Source organism: Anabrus simplex, chromosome 3 (genome assembly GCF_040414725.1).
Source record: "Anabrus simplex isolate iqAnaSimp1 chromosome 3, ASM4041472v1, whole genome shotgun sequence".
Classification (NCBI taxonomy): domain Eukaryota; kingdom Metazoa; phylum Arthropoda; class Insecta; order Orthoptera; family Tettigoniidae; genus Anabrus; species Anabrus simplex.
Genome location: NC_090267.1, coordinates 244,951,318 through 244,977,150, shown reverse-complemented (window position 1 = coordinate 244,977,150; position 25,833 = coordinate 244,951,318). Strand labels below are relative to the sequence as shown.

Here is a 25,833-nt window from a genome sequence, read left to right as displayed (position 1 = left end):
CAAATATTTTATTCATTATTATTATTAGTTAAAAATCTCAAATCTTTCATTTCAACTCCCAACATCATTATTATGTCCAAAATATAAAAAAAAAATTCTTCAAAAAATTAGTTTTTTTAATATTTATTATTAATTTAAAAAAATTAATTTCGCCTGTTACACGGTAGTTCACTCTTAATATGTTTAACGCATAACCCCTTTTACAATTCCGATTTATCTTGGCACTAAGCACTTGATTTAAGACAAGATTCACTTGGAGTATGATTATTGTTATTATTATTATTAAAAATGGAAAGATGATATTTTAATTTCCACTCTTTATATTGGTCGGGACAACACGGTATCCGGGACCGTACCTTCAATTTCGTACTGCCGTTAATTTTATATGGGGACACACGTCCTCCCAAGATACATCTCACAACCTATGGCACATCGCGGCTGGGCAAATACCTCCAATGCCGGCGATTGCTAAACTATTCCTTCCAATTTGAAGTCCATTTCCTTTCATCGGAACTCTTCAAACATTTAATTCATAAATTAATCCTCGGTGCGTGGATTCTACCACTAATAACACCGGCATCTGTATTTTATATCATCTTAGGCCTTGAGATTCATCTATTTCATCATTACAAACAATACGGCTCATTTTATTTCACGCCGGATATTCGTCCCTCATGACTTCCAACTCTAAATATGGGCTCAAATCATTCTGGGCTTTTAACATATCGTGACCATTCTACTTCACGTGCCTATATCGCTTTTAAACAAATTTTTAATGGTTAAAATAAAGTCCAAAAACGTAAAATCAAAAATTTACGTAAAATCAAACTGATTACGCGAATGAAAGTCTTTAACGCTACATGTCATCTCCACATTGATTATTATATTTGCACTGGCTAACTCACGAGGCACTGTCATTATTATTATTATACTTTAACTCGCAAACGCACAAATATTATTATTATTATTTAAATTACATTCCTTTGTCAACTCACAAACATTATTATTATTAGTATTTTAATGACCTTCCGTACGCAACACAAATTTTACCTACTCTGGCTCTTTCATAATCAGGCTGTCAGGTAGAAAATATTCCTAATTAAAATACAAATGATCACCGCAGTGACTGAAAATCAAATAAATGGGTTAGCACAAAAAAGGAATTTAACACTTGAAATGAACTTAAGTCAAAGTATTACCAACAGCATGCATTAATTGAAAGAAATATATCCCACATTTACATTATATACAACAAACAAATACTCAAATTAATTAATCTAACCCATTATTACGTTAATATAAATTAGTTCGTCCGTCTACACAAAAAAATAAAATCATGGACTCGGGAGGCGGACCATGTTAAGTAACCATAATTAATTTACACTGAACCCCGTTTAGTCGCGATAACATCCCCAAATATCAGAATTGTGTACTCATTCCTATGTAGAATTCCATTGTCTCGTAGCGGATGAGGTATAGGCCTTACGGCCCCATGGTGATCTACTCGTCCATCATGTCGCACAATACAAATTTAACACAATAAAACACTTCTGGGTGACTACCCATGATTAATACCTTATTACACTATTTTACACAAGAATACTAATAACAAAAAAAACACTTATAGGTGCTCCTAGACCCCTGACACTCGCACAATATACTCTTCATATACGCCCGAAACACACGTCGTGACACATTACGACGAAATTTCGTTCATTTGAACCGGCGCGTATCGCATCTTCAACCGGCACTTCCTGGTTTATTTCTAAGCCGTCTTGATAATCGCCTAGCTCCTATAGTTCCCTGCTCGGATGGTTATTCACCGTCTATCTTGAGCTATTTACTTCAGGCTCCGCACACTGCCTTCCAAAGGTACTATCGGCGTTCCGTTAATTATTTATTATTCAATCACATGACATTGATTAAATTCAACATACAGTTGTACTGATTAGTTACACTCGGTACTATGGATAATTTCACTGTTCGTATTCATTCTCCTAATAATTCACGCACTTTCAGCTTTAACTGACTTCGAATGTGTCCCGAGGTACTGACTCACAGAGTCAACGTGTCAGAGTCTCAACTACTTCATACGACCGGTCACAACTGGTGACTTCAAACGACTGGGTGATGTGAGGTTCACTACTGGACTTTTATGGACGATATGGTTTCCCGCCGGGGTCATCCGCGGTCAGCTCCTGGAGAGGGGGGTTGGTTATCCTAAATCGGCATATGCAGGTGGATTTGGATCTCTTGCTTTATCCTACTTAATACACTGGCGATACACATTCATGTGTCGTATACTGAACTCATATCGTTCGGTGATCATGGAAATATCACTTAATTTCTGTCCTCCACCTTTCGCGCGCTAACTCGGCGTCCCTGATGGCGTGCTCATCTCGACCAATGGCGAGATAGCGTGGGTCATTTCCACTTTAATTTATTACGATTACAATTAATCAACATGGGAATGATATCACAAAAATCCCCTCTATTCAATTATGTGATTGGAATAATTTAATTATTGTTATCGGAGAAGCTAACTGGAGTTCACTCTGAGTTTTTCTTATGTTGGTTTATCTGCGGGCCTATGATAAATTTTCTCATTGGTCAACACCGCTTCGGTTAGTTTGAAATCTCTTCCTTGTAACGTTGACAACACCAAATGCCTCGGGCGTGGAAAAAACTGGTACGTCATATTCCCGGTATTGGTGATACATCTGCTCGCCCTTGGTCCGAAATATATACTCTTTCACTTCCTTGAAGTCATTACTTCGTTGTTGTGAGCTCTAGCTTTAATCCTCTTATCTTCTGGCCAAGAAACATTCTCCCCCTAATGACAAGCTTACTGTGGCGACGGACAGTCGCGATATGTCTAGCTATGTTGAAATTCTCCCGTCCACACAAAACTGACACTGTATTCAATTTAATATTCCTTTATATCTGTATTCATCTTCAAAAAAACCAAATCATGAAACTAGGGCTTATCTCATCAGGGTACAGTATATAGCTGCAAATGATAGAATCGCCTGTATTCATTAATATACTATTATTTATTACTAGACTAGACTGTAATTATATATATATATATATAACTTGTCCAAAATTAGCCAAAATGGACAAAGTATTCTTGAACAATGGCGGGAGAACCGTCTCTCTCTCTCTCTTTCCCAGTATTGGCACAAAAGTTTGCCAGCTTCTAGATTATTTTTCAATTCATCAAAACAATCTGTTCGTAGTTTCTGATAAGCATATATGTTCAACACTTGTTTGAATAAATCTTTCTTCTTCAACGGAAGATTTTGGCCAAACGTTTTTATGAATTACTCTTCAACATTGATATCGACTTTCAGAATCTCTAGTTGAATGTGAGGTCTTTGATGCTCTTAACTATGTTTTCTGGATTACCAAAGAATCGAATTGCTCAACTCCAATGTGGACAAATGAGTCATTCATCCTGTTCAATTAAAGTAGTTTGCATTTTTTGCTCAACGGATTTCTTCAGCAAAACCCACAGGCATATTTAAGTATACGTAAGGACAGCTGCAATTGATATAATAATCTGTATTTATATAATAGCTAAGTTTCTTTATGTATTCATTATTAGACTATAATTAATAACATGTACCTAAGCTAATAAACATTTATTACAACTATAGAAAAGCAAAGTCACCTCCGTACAGGCCATGAAGGCCCTTGGAGGAGTGGAAGGTAAAGGCTTCCACCATTGTTAACCTCGGCACGTGATGGGTTAGAGTGGTTAGCTCTACGCCCGGCCGCCTTTGCCCCCAGGAATTAACCTGGTACTCATTTTTGGTGTAGGCTGAGTGTTTATTACAACTATGGGCAGCTAAAATTGGTACAATAAGCATTGATTACAGCTGAAATTTTTATCATGTTTTATTTTAAATCATGATCAGTCAGGCACTTCGCCAATGTTCCTTGAAAGAACATATTTTCAAAGTTCGATTATTTTTACACAGATCTCATTAGATGAAATGTTGTGAGTGAAATGCTGTACCCTTGGTTCGCTCAATGGTTTCTTGGCATCTTTTCAGCGAGTCCCCCATTGATATCTATCCCAGTCAGCAAATGAAACTACACTTCTCAACAAAAGTTTGGAATAACATGCATACGGATATAATGGATTCTTACAGTCAACCATTTGGTAGTTTTACAACTAATATTTAACAAATGAAGCATTTTTACCTCTGAATCAAACATTTTGAACCGTATATACCGAACAAGCAAAACAAAAGGCATCTTCTGAAATGAAGTTCAGACAACAACACTTTGAAACTCTCTTCATCACATGGTGATAGCAGCCTTTAGTAATGGGCATGACCACCCCGCATATTGTTAAGTTCTTCAACCCTGTGTCACATGCTTCCAATGAGGTCATCAAGTTCGTCTTGGGGCAAGCAGTCCCACTTCCCTTTTGCAGCTTCAGTAAGTCCCAAAATATTTTCCGGTGGGTTTGGACGCTCCGAAATGACCACTTTCAGCACGTCCCATGCATGCTCAATTGCATTCATGTCTCGTGACTGTGCAAGTCAATCCATTCGAGATGTGTTATTTCTTTGGAGATACTACAACACTGTCCCATGTTGGTGAGGTTTTGCTTTGTCATTTGATAGGATGAAATGATCATTGAATGCAGTTCGGAAGGGCCACGCAATTGGTTGCAGCCCCTCTTGAATATATCGGGGGCCGTTCAGTGGGAGTGAGAGGGGTCCACCGTCCCAGCGTTATTCCTGCCCAAAACATACCACTTCTCCCAGCATATGGATGGATTTTCCGGACATGCCTATATTGGTGACGTTGTCCAGAATTTCTCTATATTCTTGTGCGTCGGGTGTCAAGTCTCAAACCAATCCTGGTTTCGTCGGTAAACATGATATACCCTATTCTGTAATGGTCCGTATTGATAAACAAAAGCCCAGATACTTCGATACGTTCCTTTGCAAAGCTTCTCATTGGGCTTATGGCCCGAAGACGAACCTCATGCAATTTTCTGCGCACTATTTTGTCTGCGATACAAATCCCTGTTACTCTGGAGAGGTCATTCCTAAGAGCCCTGGCAGTTGATGTTGGACATCAGGGAACCGACACTTGGAGATTACAATCCTAGGCTCGTGTTGTTACGTGAAGTCAGACAGAACGAGGCCTATCGTTCACATTTTCCTTCTCTCTGTACTTTCTCCACACCTCTGATACGTGTGATGTGTGACATTTAACCGATCGGCAACATCCTGCTGTGTATTACTCCAAGTGTATAGTAAAGCGACTATCTGAATTCTGTTAAACGTCTGTATTCGTTTACGTGACATGTCACTGCAAGGCTGAACACAAACTGACTGTAGCGTTTGGAGATATTAGTAAACGCACCATCTGCTACAGCACTCAGGGTAAGTTCGCATGACTAGTATAAGAGCAGAAAGCATGCCTGTAGTAAGCAATGTCGAATTTTAGGGTTGTGATGGTGTAGTGAATAATGTACCTATGTCAACGCGGTATGGAATATCTCGGAACATTCGTTTTGGTGGTATTCCAAACTTTTGTTGATGTGTATATTTAACTTTCTAGGTTTCGATGAAGGCGTTCTGATAATGAAGGGAGTGTGCTTTAATGAATGTTTTTCATTACGCAGCTGCTCCAGTGAGGTTCAGACATCCAGACTATGAGCTGTTTCTGGGAATTGGATACTATAAGATGCACCCTAAAGCTGAGACCTGGGATCAGGCGAGGGTGAATTGTAACAAAGAAGGAGCGCATCTTCTTATAGTCAATTCTGAGGAAGAATTTGGAGTCGTGAAGCAACTGTTTGCAAGAAAACCGAAGATCGAAGGAGCAACATGGAATGATTGGATCTATGTTGGGTTCAGTGATCGAGCAGTCGAAGGACAATATGTTACTGTATTAGGTATGGTATTTAGATCTTTTTTCATTATAAACTATTAGCTTTGAAGATCATACGCCTTATGTATACGTATAGAGTGGTCTATGATCATTACCGTCAATCTCTTCAGATTAGAAAGCAACCTATAATAAATAGATGTTGTTTTGAGAACATAAATTCCGATTCAGTACGATGCCTATTTTATGAAAAATGAATGAAAATATCCATGTGATTATTTTCAATAGGTCAGTTACGTTTTGTAATAGGAGTGGGATAAAGAGTGCAACTTTATAAGCCCTTGTGGAACAGGCAAAAATAAATATACTTTAAGATTTAAACATTTCTCTGTTTGAAATCTTGTCGGAAGGTGGAACGAATTAATTTTGCAGGGTAATTTGACTTGCGTCATGTACCCTACCGCATCCCACCTTTGGTGAAGATTTCGTCATTTTGAAAAGGATGACCATGTATCACTCACTCGAAATTTCTTGGTATATTGAACTAGCGTTGTTAATACAATACATGGAAACAGTTCCAAAATATTTTCATTCTGATGTGTCTAAGAATTACCGTGATCTAAACTTTATTTGTCTTAGTATATTTTCCTTACTTTTTATCTTTACCTTTCTGAGGAAACAATAAATAGCACGCCGCACAAGTTAATATATCCCGTTGGATATAATAGCAGTGGTTGGCACACCAACACTTCTTTTTGCCCAAGGACCCACCGGATGGGAATGTGGAGTGACAGTTCCCGAACCCTCAGCTGAGTCAGCCATTGTTTCCAATCATTTAATCCAAGACATGATTTTCCTATTTGATAATCAACCTCCCGTGGTCAACTCTTGCTCCATTCTGGGGGTTGTGGAGACTGTTAGTTCATTCACAGAGGCATGGAGACAGAGCGCTAAAAGCCATAGCGGTCTGGTAATGTATGTATATATGCATGTATGTATACGTATGGATTATTTTGCATGGTGTATGGATGCACATTTTGAGATACAACACTGTCGACTATACGTGGGTTGGAGCAAAGTCATAGGAACTACATTTTTCCTCACATTCGCACGTTGCTAACATACAATGGTGACATGTCCTGGTTGTACGGCGAACAGCCGGGCAATGCTGCGTGGAACACAGAGCGTGATGAATACATGGTAGAATACACACAGGAGGGCTTATTCAAGATCTACCATGTTTTGCCAAGACTGGCTCTATATGTGAACAAGAAATATAGTACATGGACACAGCACGAGATAGCGGTGCGTTGGACAGGTACCACTCGTAGGGTGATAGGACTACAGTAGTGGGTCAGGCTCCGTACAGGATGGATGTGACGGGGTAAATATTCGAACCACCACCATACTCACCAGATCTGTCTCCATGTGATTTTTATCTAATCCTCAAAGTGAAAGAACAATCGCGTGTGAGACGATTTGGTACACGAAAGGACATTGCCAACGCTGTTAAAGGTGGGAGTGCAGCATTCACACATGGTGAGGTGACAGGTATACGATGGCTCCCGCATCGTTGGCCACAGCTTGTTGGCAATCTAGAGGACTACGCTGAAGGTTTGCTCTAAAGGTTACTAAACTCTTCGAGGATAAACATTAAACGGAACAAGGATTTCATGGCTGACAGTTTTCTGACATTATCTTCTATACCAGGTAAACCTACTCGGCATTGTTGATACATTCCATATCACGTAACGCTCCTCAGTCCGGCATCTGTATTTCCATTTGTCTAGTAGATCCCGCATTCGGGCGAAAAAATATAGTCATCACAACTTATGCCCCCCCAGGGTCTTCGTGGCTCAAGCGGCAGCGCGCCGGCCTCTCACTGCTGGGTTCCGTGGTCCAAATCAGTGCCACTCCATGTGAGATTTGTGCTGGACAAAGCGGAGGCGGGACAGGTTTTTCTCCGGGTACTCCGGTTTTCCCTGTCATATTTCATTCTAGCAACAATCTGCAAAATCATTTCATTTAATTTCGACTGTCAGTCATTAATTGTTGTTCCAAAGGAGTGCGACAGGCTTCGGCAGCGGGCACAATTCCTGCCCTCCATTCCATTCCTGACCTGGTCGAATACTGGAAACAGGCTGTGGATTTTCATTTTCAACTTACGATCCAATCGTCGTATTTTATTTATCAATCTTTCATTTTTATTGCAGGTGAGCCACTGAGTTCTACAGGTTACGTCAAGTGGCACGGCGGACAGCCGGACAATGCTGCATGGAACACAGAACCTGATCAAGACTGTGGTGGAATGCATACAGGAGGGACTATGCAAGATCTGCCATGTTTAGGCAAGACTGCATATATATGTGAACAGGAAATATGAAAACATGTACAACATATACCTTATTATCTCAACTGTAGTCATATAGAAAATGATTCAATAAAGTTTTAACGTATTTATGAGTAATTTATACCTTTTGATTGAATTACGATCATGATTAACCAGCATAGATAACGGAAAATCATCTCTAAGTACGATTTTCTCTTTAATTTCTTGGTTTGACATTGATGGAATGTAAGAAAATTTAAGCATATTCCACCATTTAAGTTTTTGGGTAGAACACTTCAGTACTCTACTGTGAGCCTGGAATTTTAGGCATTAATAGTTTAGAATGCGGGGTAGCCAGTAGGAAGTGTAGTCTACCCCAGTCTTTCGTAATGTACTGAGAGTAACATAGCCTTTAGGGGTTATATAGCTCGGACCCTATTTTTATGCAAATCTCAAAACTGAAACGTTGTGCATTCTTGTTTTACTCACTTCATTCATTCTTACCTACTGGGTGGGCAAAATAAAACAAGCCCAGAAAATATTTACAATTTGACTGTCGCGGGGATTGGCCTTGCACATCACAGAAGATGCTGGAAAATGCCTCATCTGATGAAACTGAGGGCTCAAAAGTCCTAAATCCAGTTCATTCAGAAACCACCGACAGAACTCAACACGCGAAGGTTCGTCTGGACGCTTTAACGTATGCACAGCAGTAAATGTGTAAGGATACAGATGCAGGTCCTTTCTGATAATGTTTCGACATGACGATTTCTTAATTCCTACTTGGACAGATAAACGGCGTTGAGATTTCGTCGGACTTCGTTCCAGCCTTTCCTTCCCTCGAGCAATGTTTTCTGGTGTTCAAAATCTTTTCGGATAGTTACGGTTTTTATTCTCTACAGAGTCCGTTTCGTGCCATTTTTCCACTAAGTTTTCCATTGCAGACTTTTCTGCAGGTTTTGCCCAAACACTTCCAGTCTGAAACTCTTGCGCAAACAACTCTGAAGAGGTTACCCATGAATCATGCTTCGTGCCTCACATAACATAACACTCGACAATGAACATGCGCTGTTTTATCGTGAGCACCGTTTTGTGCTGGATTCAACTGGTCACTAAAAACGTCTGCTCTTCTCACTCACTCGCACCTAATGGCACAACGACGAACAAGATAGATGCACGACATGTGCACTTACAGACATGTTTCAGCAACCGATTGGTGCATCGAAATCAGGGTTTCCAGCAATTCCTGTGATGGGCAGTTATCCCTGTTCATTAATAGGGGTCAATTCCGCGTTAGTCCTAATAAATATTTTCCGAGCCGGTTTTATTTTGCCCACCCTGTATAAATCCGGACTCTAGATATGATAGTATATTCCTTCCTTATCAGATATTTCAACTGGCTGCTCTGTCGAGAAATGTAATAAAGTGATATTTATTATTTATCGTATGGTTTACATTCACATCACAACAAAAGTATTTTAAAACTATTTACACATCTGAACACCTTAAGTCAGAATGTCAGATTGGTATCTCTAATTTAATTAACACCGTTTTGAGTAGCTATCAGGAACTTGGCTGGATCTCCTGTGAAGGCTGTTAGAGAGCATTCTTGGATAATATGCCGAACAGTTTGTCTTTCAGCACCAGGACTACACTCGGGAGCTGGAATTTTCTTCCATTTATAAAGGGAGTCTGCACATCTGCCACAATTAGTTCTAATTCAGTTTAGAGTACACCAAATTTTTCTGGCGAGCTCAAAACCTGGTGGCTTAGATGTGATGCATGGCATAGCTTGCTGTTCTGGTGTTGCAGAGGTGTTCCATAATTGCTTCCAGCTCTCATTCATGTTGAAATTACTTTCAGCAAGCTTCCTTGCAGTATTCAATGGAGGGTGGCGAGAGCGAAGTATCTTCCTGTTAATAACAGGGCGGTCAAGATGTACAGGAAGAGAAGAATTGTTGCAAATATTATTGTACACCTTGACATGTGCTTGTTCTCTTCTCGCGGATGGAGGTGGTATGTGACTTAATGATGGCAGCCAGTATGTTGGAGTACATCTGATTGTCCCTGATATTAAACGCATGGTTTGGTTGAGCTGAGCATCAACAAGCTTAATATGAGCGCTGTTTATCCAGATCGGTACACAATATTCGGCCACGGGATAAACAGTCCAAGGGCAGAAGTCCGAAGTGTAGAAGCTGTTGATCCCCATGTAGTGCCGCACAGTTTCTGCAGAATATTATTCTTGGTTCTGAGCTTGGCGGCAGTTGTTGTAAGATGTTCTTTGAACCTTAGAGTCCCATCTAGAATGCTAGACATTTTGTATAGTTGGTATGTGAGAGTGATGTTTAGCATCGAGGCAGGTAGCCTTGACAGTGTGAGGACCCGAGACCTGGAGTGCTTTTCATTCTCACGCATTTAATGACCCTCCCCTTTTATTTGCAAATACCTTCATTCTTTGAAAGGCAAGACTCTTGCACTTTTAGAGTATCATATGTTTCCTCAGAGGACTATTTGATCAAATGTGACACATGGACAGATGTATCATTAGCCGTTTAGCACATGCGTGTACTCTGCCTTGGTCATAGTTACCAAAACGTTGTTCAGTAACTTTAGGTGTGAAAAGCAAGCTTATACAGGATGGTCGAAAACGACGTGAACCGGGAATATGAGCTTTAGAGGGTTGGTCATGCTGATAAATACTTTCAAAGAAGTAATTCCATATCTCGCACCGTTGTCATTTTATCAGCTGGCGGAGTTACCCAATCAGATCACTTCGCTGGCGAATTCAAATGGGTTTTGCGAGGCGGTGTTGCTAAAACTGTGCTTGACTTAAGACCGGTTTGAGAGCACCAGTCGATGAAACTTAATAATAATGTTTATAATGTTATATATTTTACGTCCCACTAACTACATTGTTAAGGTTTTCGGAAACGCCGAGGTGCCCGAATTTTGTCCCGCGGGAGTTCTTTAACGTGCCAGTAAATCTACCGACACGAGGCTGGCGTATTTGAGCACCTTCAAATATTACCGGACTGAACCAGAATCGAACCTGCCAAGTTGGGGTCAGAAACCCAGCGCCTCAGCCGTCTGAGCCACTCAGCCCGGCAGAATGAAACTCTACCAGGGGACGGGTTTGAATATAGACCTCGGAGGAGACAGGATCGCAGCAAATCAAGTCGCAGCGGTATCACTGGCAGAAACCATCGGTGTGTTTGATGCTTGCTGAGTTCTCGGCAGGGCTTTCGAGCCATTAATTAAAGAGTTACCCAAGAAATTTAAAACATGGTCCCAGAGAACCCGATAACTCCCCAAGATCCCCACAAAAATCGAAATTATCCGAAATTCCAGGCGGGGAACAACATGGGGCGAGGTTACAAGACTATGGCTCAGAAGAAAAATAGCCAGCGCAAGCACTTTTCACCGACTGGGAGACTTTCTTTCCATTGGTATAAGGTACATAATACGTAGGAAAGTACTTGTGAACTAACACTTAAGACGATAAAAATGTTGAATAAATTGTCAGGAAAAAAATAAATAAACATCGTTTTTTATACATGACAGCTCTTTAATCTGAAGAACACGATGGACCTGGTACACCTATTTATTTATTGATACTAATTTATGACGTGTCTCATTTCAATGAGCATTTAGTGTTTAACTTGTTATTTTTTACAATTTGCTTTACATCTCACTGACACAGATCTTATGGTGACGATGGGACAGAAATGGGCTAGGGGTGGGAACGAAGCAGGCGTGGCCTTAATTATGGCACAGCCCCAGCATTTTCCTGGTATGAAAAGGGAAAAACCACGGAAAACCATCTTCAGGTCTGCCGACAGGGGTTCGAACACACTATCTCCAGAATGCAAGCTTACAGCTGCGTGACGCTAACCGCAAGGCCAACCTGCCCGGTGAACTTATTTTCCATAAATCGCATTGCCATCTGTACGTGTAGCAAAGTCCACGGGTACAAACAGCAGTATCTTGAGAACGTTCAGCCGTCCAGGAGTACTGTAAGTTGCCGTGTTCTGAAGCTGGGCTAGAGCGGTCATATCGAGGGGCAGTCTACCTGTTCGCGCCAGCGTACCTTCGCCCAGTACGGAAAATTGTGATGGAGTTTGGTCAGGCGTGAGGTGTGCTTCTTGTGAAAACTCAGACAATAATTTTCTTTAGAGCACTACTACACCGACATCAAAGCATGAGTACAGCGCAGCGTGCTGTAACCAGCTAATTACCTTTCCGCAAGGATAAGGATCCCAGAAACTAACAGTATAAATGCAGAAATGCAAAACCAACTCATAGAAATTGGACTTCTTGTCAGCCATTGCAAATGTATGTGAGAGTGGTGCTAATCAGGAGCAGCTACTGATCTCTCCCCTACTGGATTATTCTTCCACAAATAAGGACATATTCCGAGCGAGTTGGGCGTGCGGTTGGGGTGATGCAGCTGTGGGCTAGCATTCGGGAGATAGTAGGTTCGAACCCCACTGTCGTCAGCTCTGAAGATGTTTCTTTCGTGGTTTCCCATTTCCATACCAGATAAATGCTGGTTTGTACCTCAATTAAGACCACGGCCGCTTCTTTCTCACTCCTAGCCCTTTCCCATTCCATCGTCACCATAAGACCTTTATGTCGGTCCGACGTAAAAAATTGAAAGAAAAACACAAACAAAAAGAAATGTAATGAATAGTCGATACTTCTTCTTTCCGTTTGTGCCGTTAGACGTCGGGACATTTCAGCCATTTACTACATTTTCTTCTGTCGTGCGCCATTCTCTGAACTTCACTCAGGGTCTTCCCTCGCTTCCTGATCAGTCCCAAGATGTACTCCTCCCATTCAATCCGTGGCCTCCCTCGTGTTCTTCTTCCTGTTGGTCTGGCTCGCCACACCTGCTTCGCTTTCCTTTCATCTTCCATTCTTTCTAGGTGACCAATCCAGCCCAATCCTCTCCTGTCAATGACACCCATTATTGGCTCCTGCTGAAGCTCATCTCTTACTGTGGTGTTTCTAATATGGTCTCTTCGAGTTTTCCCGGAGACTTTCCGTAAATATCTCATCTCAGCGGCAACCACACGGCTCTCCATACAGGAGGGTTGGCAGGTACACGGCATGATATACCCGCATTTTTTGTGTTCCTAATAATTTCTTTCTTCCCTATGATTGTGTTGTTTATACCACAGTAAACTTGATTAGCTTTTCTAATTCTGTTGTTTATTTCTGCCTCTAATTTTCCGTCCTCTCTGAAAATGGTGCCAGGATACTCAATTTGTTCTACTTGCTCAATATACTCATTGCTCCACTTGATTTGAAGCTGTACTTTTTCTCCTTTGGTGAACTGCATGACCTTGGTTCTGCTCGCATTCACTTCCATCCCACGGTCCTGGAAGGCATAAGCCCATTCAGCAAGAGCTTCCTGGAGATCCTCCTCTTTCCCAGCCAACATCAGAATGTCGTCGGCATAGACCAGGGATTGAACATGGTCTCATGTTCCAGTTGTCAATCTTAATTCTTTTAGTTCTTCTTTTACACTGCTTAATGACTTGGTTCATGAAGATCACAAGAGAAGAGGACTCAAGCTGTCACCCTGCTTTACTCCCTTCACCATTTCGAATTCCCTAGAGCATTCACCAGCTATTCTCACCACTCCTTGGATTCTATTGTACATGGTTCTAATGCGGCATAAGAGAGTCTTGGTTACCTTGCCGTCTTCAAGTGCTGCCCCAAACTGTTCCCTGGGGACCGAGTCAAATGCGTCCTTTAGGTCGACAAATGCAGCTTCCCTCGACTAAGTCGTTTCTGTATAACAGTTCTTAGTGTGTATATATGGTCGTGTGTTTGTCGACTTGGCCTGAAAGCACACTGTTCTTCTTCCAATTTTTCCTCTACTTCTTGTCTCAACCTCCTCTCCAATATGCGAGAGTATATCTTTCCGGCCACACTGGAAAGACAAATTGCTAGATAGTTTTCACAGTCCAGAGTGCTGCCCTTATTATGGATAGGAACAATAATGTTCTTCTCCCAATCCTTTGGAATCTTCTGAATGCTCCATGCTTGTTGGAATATCCTTGTCATCCATTTCACCACAGCCTCTCCTCCATAATTCATCAATTCCGGTGAAATTCCATCCCAACCCACTGCCTTGCCCACCTTCATTTCAGTGATAGCCTCTCTTACTTCGCCCTGCATAATTGTCTCCCCTTCTTCTAGTTCTTCTTCTGCCCCGTTACCAGAGTCGTCTTGTAAACACTGGTCTCGGCGGAACACATCCTCATAGTACGTGCTCCATGTATCAAGGATGTCCCGTGGCCTCGTTTGGATCTTCTGGTTCCTGATTCTCTTTCCAGTTTTGCCTTGGAGGGATCTTAGTATCTTCCAAAATGTCTTCTGATCATTTCTGTATTCTGATTCCATTTCTTCACCAAATTCCTGCCAGTTCCTTTTTTTTGCCTCTTGTACTTGCCGCTTTGCATCATTACGTGCTTCAACATAGTTCCTCCAGTCCTCTACCCTTTTTGTTCTCATGTACTCGTTCTAAATTACCTTTTTCTTCCTTAAAACTTCCTTGACTTACTCAGTCCACCACTTTGTTCGTTTCCTTCGTGTGTTTACTGTAGTTTTCCAACAGACCTCTTCTGCTACTTTGATAATATTCGTCTTAAATTCACTCCATCTCTCTTCTAAGTTCCAACCTCTCTCAGGTTCTTCTCTTTCTGTTTGCTGAAGTTTTCCCCCAACTTCTGAAAATTCTGCCCTACCTCTTCCTCTCAAAATGCAGAAATTCTTATTTTCTCAAATCGAAGATGAGAGGGTGTGGGTGTAGTCTTGAACCTTGTTTTCATAACCAAAAGCCGATGTTCTGTACTCATTTCTGCACCGCGGAAGACCCTTACATCTAGTGCTGCATAAGTCATGTTCGTAGTGTAACAAAAGTAGTCAATACAACTCTTTGCTCCTCTCGGCCTACTCCCTCAAAAGTTATTTTATGGATACTTTTATGGGGAAATAAGGTATTGCTAATCCTTAGCTCATCATCAATACAGAATTCCAGCATTCTTTCACCATTGGTATTGATTGTTCGTTCTGATCCATGTTGGCCCATACATCCATGTCCTCGACGTAACCTATTTCCGATCTTAGCATTCCAGTCCCCCATCACAATAACATGTCTACTTCTTTCCCTGGCTTTGTCTTTGGTTTTTTGAATTTGAACAAAAAATTGCTCCTTATCTACTTCTTGCATATCTTCCGTGGGGGGAATAGATCTGCACTAGCGTAATACTTTCTTCTAGTTCCACATCCACTGTGATAACCCTGGAGGTAATAGGTTCCCATCCTGTCACTTTGTTTTCCACTGCTTCGGACATAATGATGGCCACACCTTCTTTTGCCCGTTCATTCCTGCTGACTCCTGAGTATCTCATTACATATCCCTTCTCCAAATTTATTTGGCCATTACCTTTTCTCTTGGTTTCGCTGACTCCAAGTATGGCAAGCTTGTACTTTTCCATTTCTTCGACTATTTCTACCTCTTCCCTGACAGAGAGGTCACATTCCAAGTACCAATTCTCATATACCTTTTCGCGCCAGGTTTTTCCCTTGTTATCCGTCCGGCTACTATAATGTTTCACTGAATATTTACTGTAATTTCGCTCCACGTGGGTTATTAGCCCTACGGAAGCTAGCATGATGAGGGGGCTGCCCTCTTAGCTGTCATGCCAGCCCGTTTTCTGTCAGGGTATCTTCCCTTAGCCTTTGGGGTGCACTTCCTATCTGCAAGGCAGCAGTTTGTGGTTCGCAGCTCCTCTGCCTACTCCGCCGTTGAGGTGTTTACAAGGTTCCTTCTTCCGCCTTCGTACCCACTGACTGCCAACTTCTGATGAATTTATGTGCCATTTCCTGCACAAAGGCTTCATCTGACCTCCAAAAGTGGAACTCCTCCGCCCGTAGCCGTTGGTCCCCCTTCTGGTTGTCTGGTTTGGTAATGGCCGCCTGACCCTCGGCCAGACAGTCGCAGGTTGTACCGTCTACTGTCACATACGGTAGCAGAATATTCCTGACCTGAACGGGAATAGTCCATACTATAAACTATTTTGTGAATATGTAGAATGAAACCGTATACGAAAATGAATATATAATCATTTTCTAGATCAACACAACAAGAATGAGGAATTTATCACTTTTCTTGTTTAAGTGTCAGTTTATTATAATATAATCATTATTTGGCGATGATTTCTTTGTGCGCAGGTAAGTAAGAAATGTTACTTCTCTTACTATTTTGTTGGTGAACAGGTGAAGTTAATTCAAGTTGAAGAACATTGCTTTATTTCGGTAACAGTCCTTTAATTTTATACCACTTTTCACCAGAGTTACTCAAACATTTGTCATAATGCAAAGTGAGCGTCTTTTCCTCGATGATAAAAAGATACGTATATTAGTTAAACACATCTGACTGCAATTCTCCCGTACCATTTCATCAATGGCAGTAACGACAATATTAAAATATTTTGATTCCCTATCCTGATGGGGTATGACGGGTCTCCTACACGGTGACACTCTCTCTAAGAAGGGAACTGTTCATACTGTCATACAGAAATCGACAAGGAAATATCACACGGATCATGAGGAGACCCATAAAATAGCGATGTACAAAAATTTAGCTGCAATTTCGAACTGGAAGGTTTCGAAATCTTGATACAAATCCCGTGTGACAACGCAGCTTACTGGACAACCCTTGCTTCTTGCTGGTTCGGGCGGCGCACAGCGGAGTGGAGTTGCGGTTGTGCTAGAGAGAGAGAGAGAGAAAGAACGAACTGGTAGGCTGCCACGCACCAAGGTCACTTTATTGTTACGGAACGAATGTGAAACGTATGTGAGGCGCGTTAATCGCATGATGACAACACAAATAATTTTGGCGCCATGGACAACGAATATGCACTTTGAGGCCACATTGTTTTTCACAATTTTCTTTACTTTTTTGAAGGCAATATTTCGGAGGCACTTCGAACTCGGGAGGTCTCTCCGTTGTATAATTGGTTGCTAACGACGAATATTTCATCATGCTCTTGAACCGTGGGGAAGAAAATTGAAAATGAATGAAGGACTGCATTTTCAGTAGGCTGTTTCTCTGATAAACATCAGACTGAAAGTCTTCACAAGTCAGCACAATGTCTGTTAAGCGGCGATACAAAGCCTTCCACTGCCGGAAGAAAAACTTGTTCAAGGGCTGTATTTTCCCTGTAGTGCCGGTAGGAGAATTTCTATACGGTTGCCTGGAGGAATGTCTTCAAGACGGCTCTTATCACTGTAAGTAGTCCAGGAGTCTAGCAGTAGCAAACATTTCTCTTCCGCAAATGGGAAGAAAGATTCTTTAAACCAACGAATTTTGTATGCATCAATTTCCTGTGTTCATAGGGGCTTACCGATGTAGATTCTAGTTAGTTCTTCCACCTGTACAATTGGCGTAGTGAAGTCACCTTACGACAACTTTCGCGAACAGTGGTTAATGAAAGCTACTTCTTACCCCCCCCTTATTTAACCATAAATTCGAAGCTTTTCTCTCCTACGCAAGATCTGCAGTTTGTTTCACTTCCTTCTGTGGACTGGAAGCATATCCTGAAGTAGTATATTTTTTAGGTGACTGCGGTATCTCTTCACTGGATTGACGGGAATCAGACTCAGGGCTAAAAAAACCGGATCAGTAACGCATCTTGTTCCTGACAATGGTGTGCTGCCTTCTATTTCAGATAATGCAGATGATGTGTCGCTGCTTCCATTGTCACTTTCACTGTCACTATTTCTCTCTTGACACGACTCCGGGACGGTGATGGCACCCATGGGATGATTTTCAGTTACGAGTAGTTCGATCATATGTCGACCCATATCCCTTTCTAACGAAGTTATTTTACGGGAAGAGGAGACATTTTTCACGGAAATAACGTAAAGCATACTCTAAAACGGTGTCCGGACATTTCGTACCACGGACATTCCGTACCACTTGATTCTCGAGGACATTTCGTACCACCTGGGTCGTTATCTAACTGCGAACAGTTTTCCCATAATCCCCAAATATTTACGCCAGGACAATCCGTACCACTTGATGTCGAATTAGAATTCCATTTCCACGCCAGCGGGCATAATGAGCCTGACAGACACACTTTAGAAATCAGAAACAAGAATAATTTACATCATTTGCTGAAGAAAACTTTTATATTATCTGAATAATTGCTCCTTGAACTATGCCTATCGCGTATGATTACCTAAATATGGTCCTAAGAAAGTCGATTTTTTGAAGTATAAATCCTGAAACAAAATAATACAATAGAAATATACATTGTGTTCGGGTACAATGTGCCTGACGAGTATAAGGATGGATAATACAGTATTACTGTTATTTTGAATATTTATAAACTACGGGATTATTTCAGTATCAAGTAAGTAAAATAAAAGATTCTGATGAACTGGCCAATATGGATTTGAAGGTCACGCGGAAACAGGAAACTACTGAAAGGTGGAAGTAGCGAATGTCGAATACGAGATAAGTATTAACACGTGTGCCAGTCAGATCAGTTGCGCCCGAGTAGTAGTCACACCATGAGAAGATTCATGCGCCAGTAGTGGACAGTGGATATACACATGAATACAGTTTTTACTTCGCAGTGCTTCTCACTCTTTCAAGTGGTACGGAATGTCCTCTCTTAAATATTTTACAGTAATTATCTGACACTTCGCAGGTAATCAGCCGGTCAAGTGGTACGAAAAGTCCGGTGGTACGAAATGTCCGTGGCACGAAATGTCCTAGAACCCTCTAGAACATTAGGCGGATTCATGACTGCTCTTTCAAAGGATCAGGTGTCAACTGGCTAGCGCAGAAAGCTAAAGGGAACACGGTCGCTTCAGCTGGTCACCAGGACTGTCCACGTCGAGCTATACGTTAACACGTGCAATTGTACTAGATATTTCCGTATCTATTTCTGGACCTTACATATCGAAATGGCAGCTGAATTTTTTTACATTGCTTTCTTATGGACCCCTTATTCTCTCTATCAAATTTTATTGTCGATTTCGATATGACAGTATGGACAGTTCCCTTGTAAGACCAGGAGGTATGTTGCTGTGATTTGAAGTCCGGAGAAGGTGAGACTAGAGCGTCCGTGGTCTATACAATGAACTGACCTGGCATTTGTCTTAGTGGGGAGAATAGTAAAGTACGGCAAACCATTTTCAGGGGAGTCTACGGCGGGACAAGCCACTGTAAAGTTGTTTTCCACAGTCACTCGACCTTCTGTAAATTCATGCTACTACTTTCTCGGTTGTTGGACAGACATCACTTTCCCTTCTCAAATAGGCACCATCCTCTTGTGAATATTGACATACTTTGTGTTATTTTCCGCAGAAAATTGTTCTCTACACGGAATTCCTAAAGTCTCAATTCGTTCAATAACCTGATCATTTTGCAAATGTCTCTGTGCCAAGGTTCTCGTTTACTGACTTGTAAAACTCAGTGCAATCTATTGGCATGACTAAAAACTATCAAACATAGAAGTCAATCAGAGCTCTATTCCTTTGTTTCAAAGAATAAAACAGAAAACATACTCTATGACCCTCACAATACCCTTTTAGTACAAAATAGTATTTTCATCCATGACGCCATTATTTAACATTTTGTATGTAGGCATAATTTAGTTTCATCCAAATTTCTATATTAGGTTTCCAATATCTTAGAAAAAAATAAACCAAACAAACCTCATTCACTAAGCAATGACGGGTTTTGGCCTAACAGGTTATCACTGCTTAGCCCGAAGGCCTGCAGATTATGAGGTGTAATGTGCCAAGAACGACCAATCCTCATGGCCGTTATTTTTGACTTTTATGGCCGGGGCTACTATCTCATCGTCCGACAGACCCTCAATTGTAATCACGGGGATAGAGTGCACCTCAAACCACCACTCAGATCCAGGTAGAAGTCACCGATCTCGCTGGGAATCGAATCCGGGACCTCCGGGTGAGTGTCACGCACGTTACCTCTAGACAGTGGGACCGGAGCCCGATATCAAGGGCGTTCTCTAGTTTCACCTCGTTTGTAGCCCTATCCTTTCTTTATCCGATCTTTGATTCTTAGAAGTGTCGGATCTCTTACATTTTTCCTCTGGTTAGTTTTACGGGAGGATGGTTGCCTTGTTGTACTTCGTCCCAAAATAATCAGCCTAAAACTAAACCTCATGGCGCAACAGCCCCGAAGGGCCTTGGCCTACCAAGCGACGCTGCTCAGCCCGACGGTCTGCAGATTACGAGGTGTCGTGTGGTCAGCACGACAAATCCCTACGGCCGTCATTCTTGGCTCTCTAGACCGGGACCGCCATCTTACCGTCAGATAGCTCCTTAATTGTAATCACGTAGGCTGAGTGGACCTCGAACCGGTCCTCAGATCCAGGTAAAAATCCCTGACCTGGCCGTAAATCGAACACGATGTCTCCGGGAAAGAGGCAATCACGCTACCCCTACACCGCGGAACCGGCTAAGATAATCAGCACTATCCCGAAAATATAGCTTACACCGGAAATAAAATTGTTAATCTCTCCAGCAAGTGTTAGAACGCGAAATAAATGTGTTAATGGGAGAGATATCTAGGAATTCTTTTGTTATTTAAAATTTATCAATAAGTTCACCGCCCCTGACCTGACGGTCGATAAGGATGTGATGTCAATATGTCTATGTAACTACCGCGAGTAGTGTTGTGGGTATCCCCTGGCAAAAATATCTGAAGTTTTTAACTGACTGACAAAATGGAAAAGTATGGACGTTCTGTGCCAGATAAATAGCTAAGACTCTATTCATATTGTACTGTAATTACTAATAATAAAGAGGTTCATTGGCTGTTCATAGGGTAGCAGGTTCGATTCCCAGTCGAATCGGGAATTTTCGACGTGTCTGTTTAATTTCTCGAGCTCAGAGACTGGGGTATTTGTGTTCATCCTAATACATTTACATACAACACAATTGGGAAACCATCTTCAGGGCTACCGACAGTCGGATTCGAACCCACTATCTTTCGAAAGCTAGTGCAATTGCCTCACCTGATGACATCATACCGAGATCCGAATTCATGGCTGAATGGTTAGTGTTGAGGTCTTGGGTTCAGAGGGTTTCGGCTTCGATCCCCGGTCGGGTCGGAGATTTTAATCGCGAGTGATTAATTCTTCAGGCTCAGCGACTGGATGATGTTTGTCCCAACACTTACCTCTTCATATTCAGACAACACACCACGCTACCGATCAACAAACAAACACGCAATAGTGATTTCATCCCTTCATATGGGGTTGGCGTTAGGAGGGGCATCCGGCCGTAAATCAGGGCTGAGTCCATATGTGCGACACAGTTTGCACTCGTGACCTCACAGATGTCGGAAAAGCGTAGGAAGAAGAATGACATCATACCGAGGCCAAACACATCATGCTACATACACTGTTCCTTTTCCTATTTAAAATGACATATTGAATATAGCGACACGTACTATCTAGAAATTATTTCGATTTTAAAATATTAACCTTTTCGTAACACTGAGTGACCCAAGGACGGCTCTGAATTTATAGCGTATCCTACATCATCTTGGAGTTCGAATTAGTTGAATATAATGATGATTAGCATAATCCATGGGACTGTGTTGTTACTTGGAAATGTTCTGTCCGTTTTCATTAGGTTATTCCCATCTTAGTAGGGCTTATATAAAGTGAACGTCTCGGAGTAGTCACGTAGATAAGAGAATTTTAAAGAGTACAGTGCTAGCTTTCTACAAGTTATGTGCGGTCTCTGAGGAGCTGTGGATCTCCGTAAGGCTACATACCGGAGAATCGTTGAAGATGTTGAACAAAAAGGCATCAACAATTCATCGATACTGATGCCGACTCTCATACACTTGTTTGCAAAGCCAGACGCCGTAGAGATCCTCTCCTAAACGTAGAAAATCGTAAATTATTATTAAACATCACCCACCCAAATACCGCTTGCGTAATCCAATGTCCTCTCCAAGGTGTTCGTAAAATCGTGTGGTCTATGTAGTCACCGAACCTCACCCATTTATGTAAGGACGTCGTCTGGTCAGAGCTCTAGATTAATTGCACCATGAGGGGCCGATGACCTTCGATGTTAGGCCCCTTAAAACAACAAGCATCAGCATCAATTGCACCATCAATGCCACAGAATGATAATAATCGTCACCTCTACTATCGTTTTCATAGGAGAGTTGCGCCCTGCACTTCACCGGTGCTATTTGTGCGTACACGAAGTACCATGACAGTTTCTTGATATGTCCTATGGATTCTATGCACGCGAATATAACCTCGTGTACTACCCTTAGCGTAAGTGAATAATACGGCCGCCTCTTGGAACAAGAACTTCGTGGTATTCCTTCATCGCTTGCCGTTAATATATGCAGTGCGTTCTCTTTAATAATAATGCTATTTGCTTTACGTCCCACTAACTGCTCTTTTACGGTTTTCGGAGACGCCGAGGTGCCGGCATTTAGTCCCGCAGGAGTTCTTTTACGTGCCAGTAAATCTATCGACACGAGGCTTACGTATTTGAGCACCTTCAAATACCACCGGACTCAGCCAGGATCGAACCTGCCAAGCTGGGGCCAGAAGGTCAGCGCCTTAACCGTCTGAGCCACTCAGCCCGGCAATGCAGCCTTTAGGTAGGAGGTCTACGCATTAAAGCAAGAAATTAAACGTTGTACAAAGTACAATTGGTCCTACAATGAATGTTATCTTCTGAGAAATGAGCAAATGTTTACCAGCACTCTAAAAGCAGCACATCTTCTACTGTGAGCTCTTTGATGAGAAATGAGGAAATAGAATGCTTTGTAATGAACGGAGATCATATTTTACAGTTGTAGTAGTGAATATTTGCTCGTTTGCTCGTTCCTCTGAAGATATCAAATTCAGAACCTGTGTTTGTAGGACGTTTGTTTCTAACGTTGATGAACACTACCTCGTCTCTAAAAATCAGAACCATTTGAACATCATCCGTAAATGCCTAGTGTACATGTACCGTGTTTTCTGGTCACCAGGAGGTCGCGGATTCCATTTCTGTCCCGTTCAAGGATTATGATAGTGGACTGTGCGTTGTGGAATTCATCTCGAGACGAATTAAGAATCAATTTGGTACGCAAGGGAGAGTTCTTGCTCAAGAAATCCAAACAATAGGTGGTGGTGGTGATTATTGTTTTAAGAGGAAGTACAACCATCCTCTATATAACACTAATCAGAGAGAAGGAATGGAAGGGGTCCGACACTTCGAAAAATGAAGGTATCGGCCAAAGAAAGACAAGGGCCACGAAGGGCGTGAAAATGAAAGACTCCCTAGCCCTCGCAAACCTAATAGCGTCGGGGGGTCGGATAGGAACAAGAGTTGACCAAGGGAGGTCGGATAGGAGAGATGAAAGTGAGGAGCCTGGCACAAGTAAGTGGAAGAAATGCCAGGAGGGCAACCCACGCTCCAAAGTTCAGAGCCCCTGGGGCCCCTTTTAGTCGCCTTTTACGACAGGCAGGGGATACCATGACTGTTATTCTACCGCCCCTACCCACAGGGGGAAACCAAACAATAAGCCAACGTCTGCGAATGTCGTTACGTTGAACATATTACACTCCAGAATCTCCGGCCGTCTAGCTGGTCGCCGTGCACGAGAGCCATGTTCTTAGTTGCGTTAAAAACCCAAGATAACTTCTATGATTAGAGATCTACTGAGGTTACTAGAGTCCATTGCTCGAACTGATGTATTAATCGTGCGCAGGTATTGACCCTACGTAGTTTTAACTGAGAATGGAGAGTTCACATCGTATGTTGGTTACATGATGTTTTTATTTTTATTTAGTTCATGAGTCACAAGTTGTCGCTGACTGAGGCAAGGGTCACCTGTGTACATACATTACTTCATAGGTCTTCACAGTTACTTCTGTTAATTATTCACTAAGCTACCGAACTGCCAATTGTTATCGTCGGACTCTCTTTAGCAAGTGAAATCTGTTATATTTTCTCTTTGATATATTGTAGGAATGTTTGTTTAGTTTGCTGTAAACTATCAAGAATTGAGGAAAGAACACAATAGTAGAGACTGCATTGGTTTGGTCATGTAGGTAGATTGCAGAACGCTGTTACCATTAAGACAATACCATTGGATACTTCAAAAGCAGTTGAAGATCTAGAGAATCCCCTCACCCAAAAGAAATCGGCAATTCAAATCAAGAATACACCTGATTTTTTTACATAGTTTCATGGAGAAGAAATAAATGGCGTTCTACAGAAAATACTGGAAGAGAATTATCCAGGAAGCCCGTTAACCATCTAGAGCTGCTTGCCATCAGACCGTAAGGACTCAAAGCTAGTTAATAGACGATTGTTTTGAAAATCAACACGTCGAATGGTGTCTCCTCAAGGCATATATCGTAATATAATGTGCCTCTTCGGGGCTGGGGCGTTGTAAAGACCTACCACAAGTCATCCATGTCCCATTTGGATCGACGGCCGCTGCCGTCAAAGCATGGCACCCACAGCAACGTGTTGGTTTTGAGGTTGGTCTCGTTCAGGCGTAGACTAAGAGAAGAGAATAAGAAGAATGAAAATATATCTGTATGGTATACAGTTTTACAAGAACAAACACATGTGGTATCCACGAGTGGTCAATGTAAGGTCATTTAGTGCTAGCAGAAGACCACTACTACCTCTTTCAGACCTTGCCCACACACATACTTTATATGTAAGTGAGGAACACGTTTCCTTCTGGCTTCAACTTTCCCGCTAGACAGTTAAAACCTGTATCACACGTTTGTGCAGGCTTTGATCTCCCCCTTCAAACTGGTGTTAATTTTCCGATAATCGCGAAGGAGCTGCTGTTATTTTGTTTGTTTGTTACAAGTTGCTTTACTTATGGTGACGATAGAACAGGAAAGGGTTAGAATTGCAAAGAAGCGGCCGTGGCCTTTATTAAGGTACAGCCCCGGCATTTGCCTGATTTGAAAATGGAAAACCATGGAAAACCGTCTTCAGGGCTACCGACAGTGGGGTTCGAACCCACTGTCTCCCGAAAACTGGATACTGGCCGCACTTAAGCGACTGCAGCCATCGAGCTCGGTCAAAGGAGCAGTAGCATTAGATTCTGAAAAGTTGATGAGTACCTGAAAGGAATGAAAAAGGTTTCAAAAATGAATTAATATTGAGTTTATAATATGACAATATGTCACTGGTTTGTAAACATTCATTTGAACATATAAGAAAATAAGAAAAGAAATAAAAAATATCTCGCGAAGTGAAGTAGAATTGAGTGTCACTCTTAAAACTAAAGGAATTAAGCAATATTTTTCCATTTGATTGTTAACATGTTGTGCAGCTTAAGTTGAAAATAAACTATTATAAAGTCAAATAAATTAAGAAAAAATAACGGTTATCATTCACATCACACAACTGTGTTGTTAGTCGCAAATTTGTTTAAACAAATGGTATTTTCTTTTCGATGTTCCCCATATCATTTATCATTCTTTTCCAGCATGAAAAACATACTTTATACTTTCTGTATAAGTTGCGTCCTCGGACATGAGAGGGCTCTACTGATTGCTAAGAGAGATTATTTTTACTTATCCCTTTTCTATGCCCAT

General features: G+C 41.6%; 1 protein-coding gene across 1 annotated transcript in view; it reads left to right on the top strand.

Moving 5' to 3' along the window:
* The window catches only part of LOC136867195 (hemolymph lipopolysaccharide-binding protein), a 32,189-nt gene extending 23,875 nt beyond the window's left edge, over positions 1 to 8,314 (top strand). The window contains exons 3-4 of the mRNA XM_067144318.2: positions 5,651 to 5,923; positions 8,070 to 8,314. Of these exons, the coding sequence (XP_067000419.2) occupies positions 5,651 to 5,923; positions 8,070 to 8,239 (443 nt within the window). The 3' untranslated portion in view covers positions 8,240 to 8,314. The remainder of the gene's footprint in view (positions 1 to 5,650; positions 5,924 to 8,069) is intronic.
* Positions 8,315 to 25,833: the final 17,519 nt, after the last annotated feature.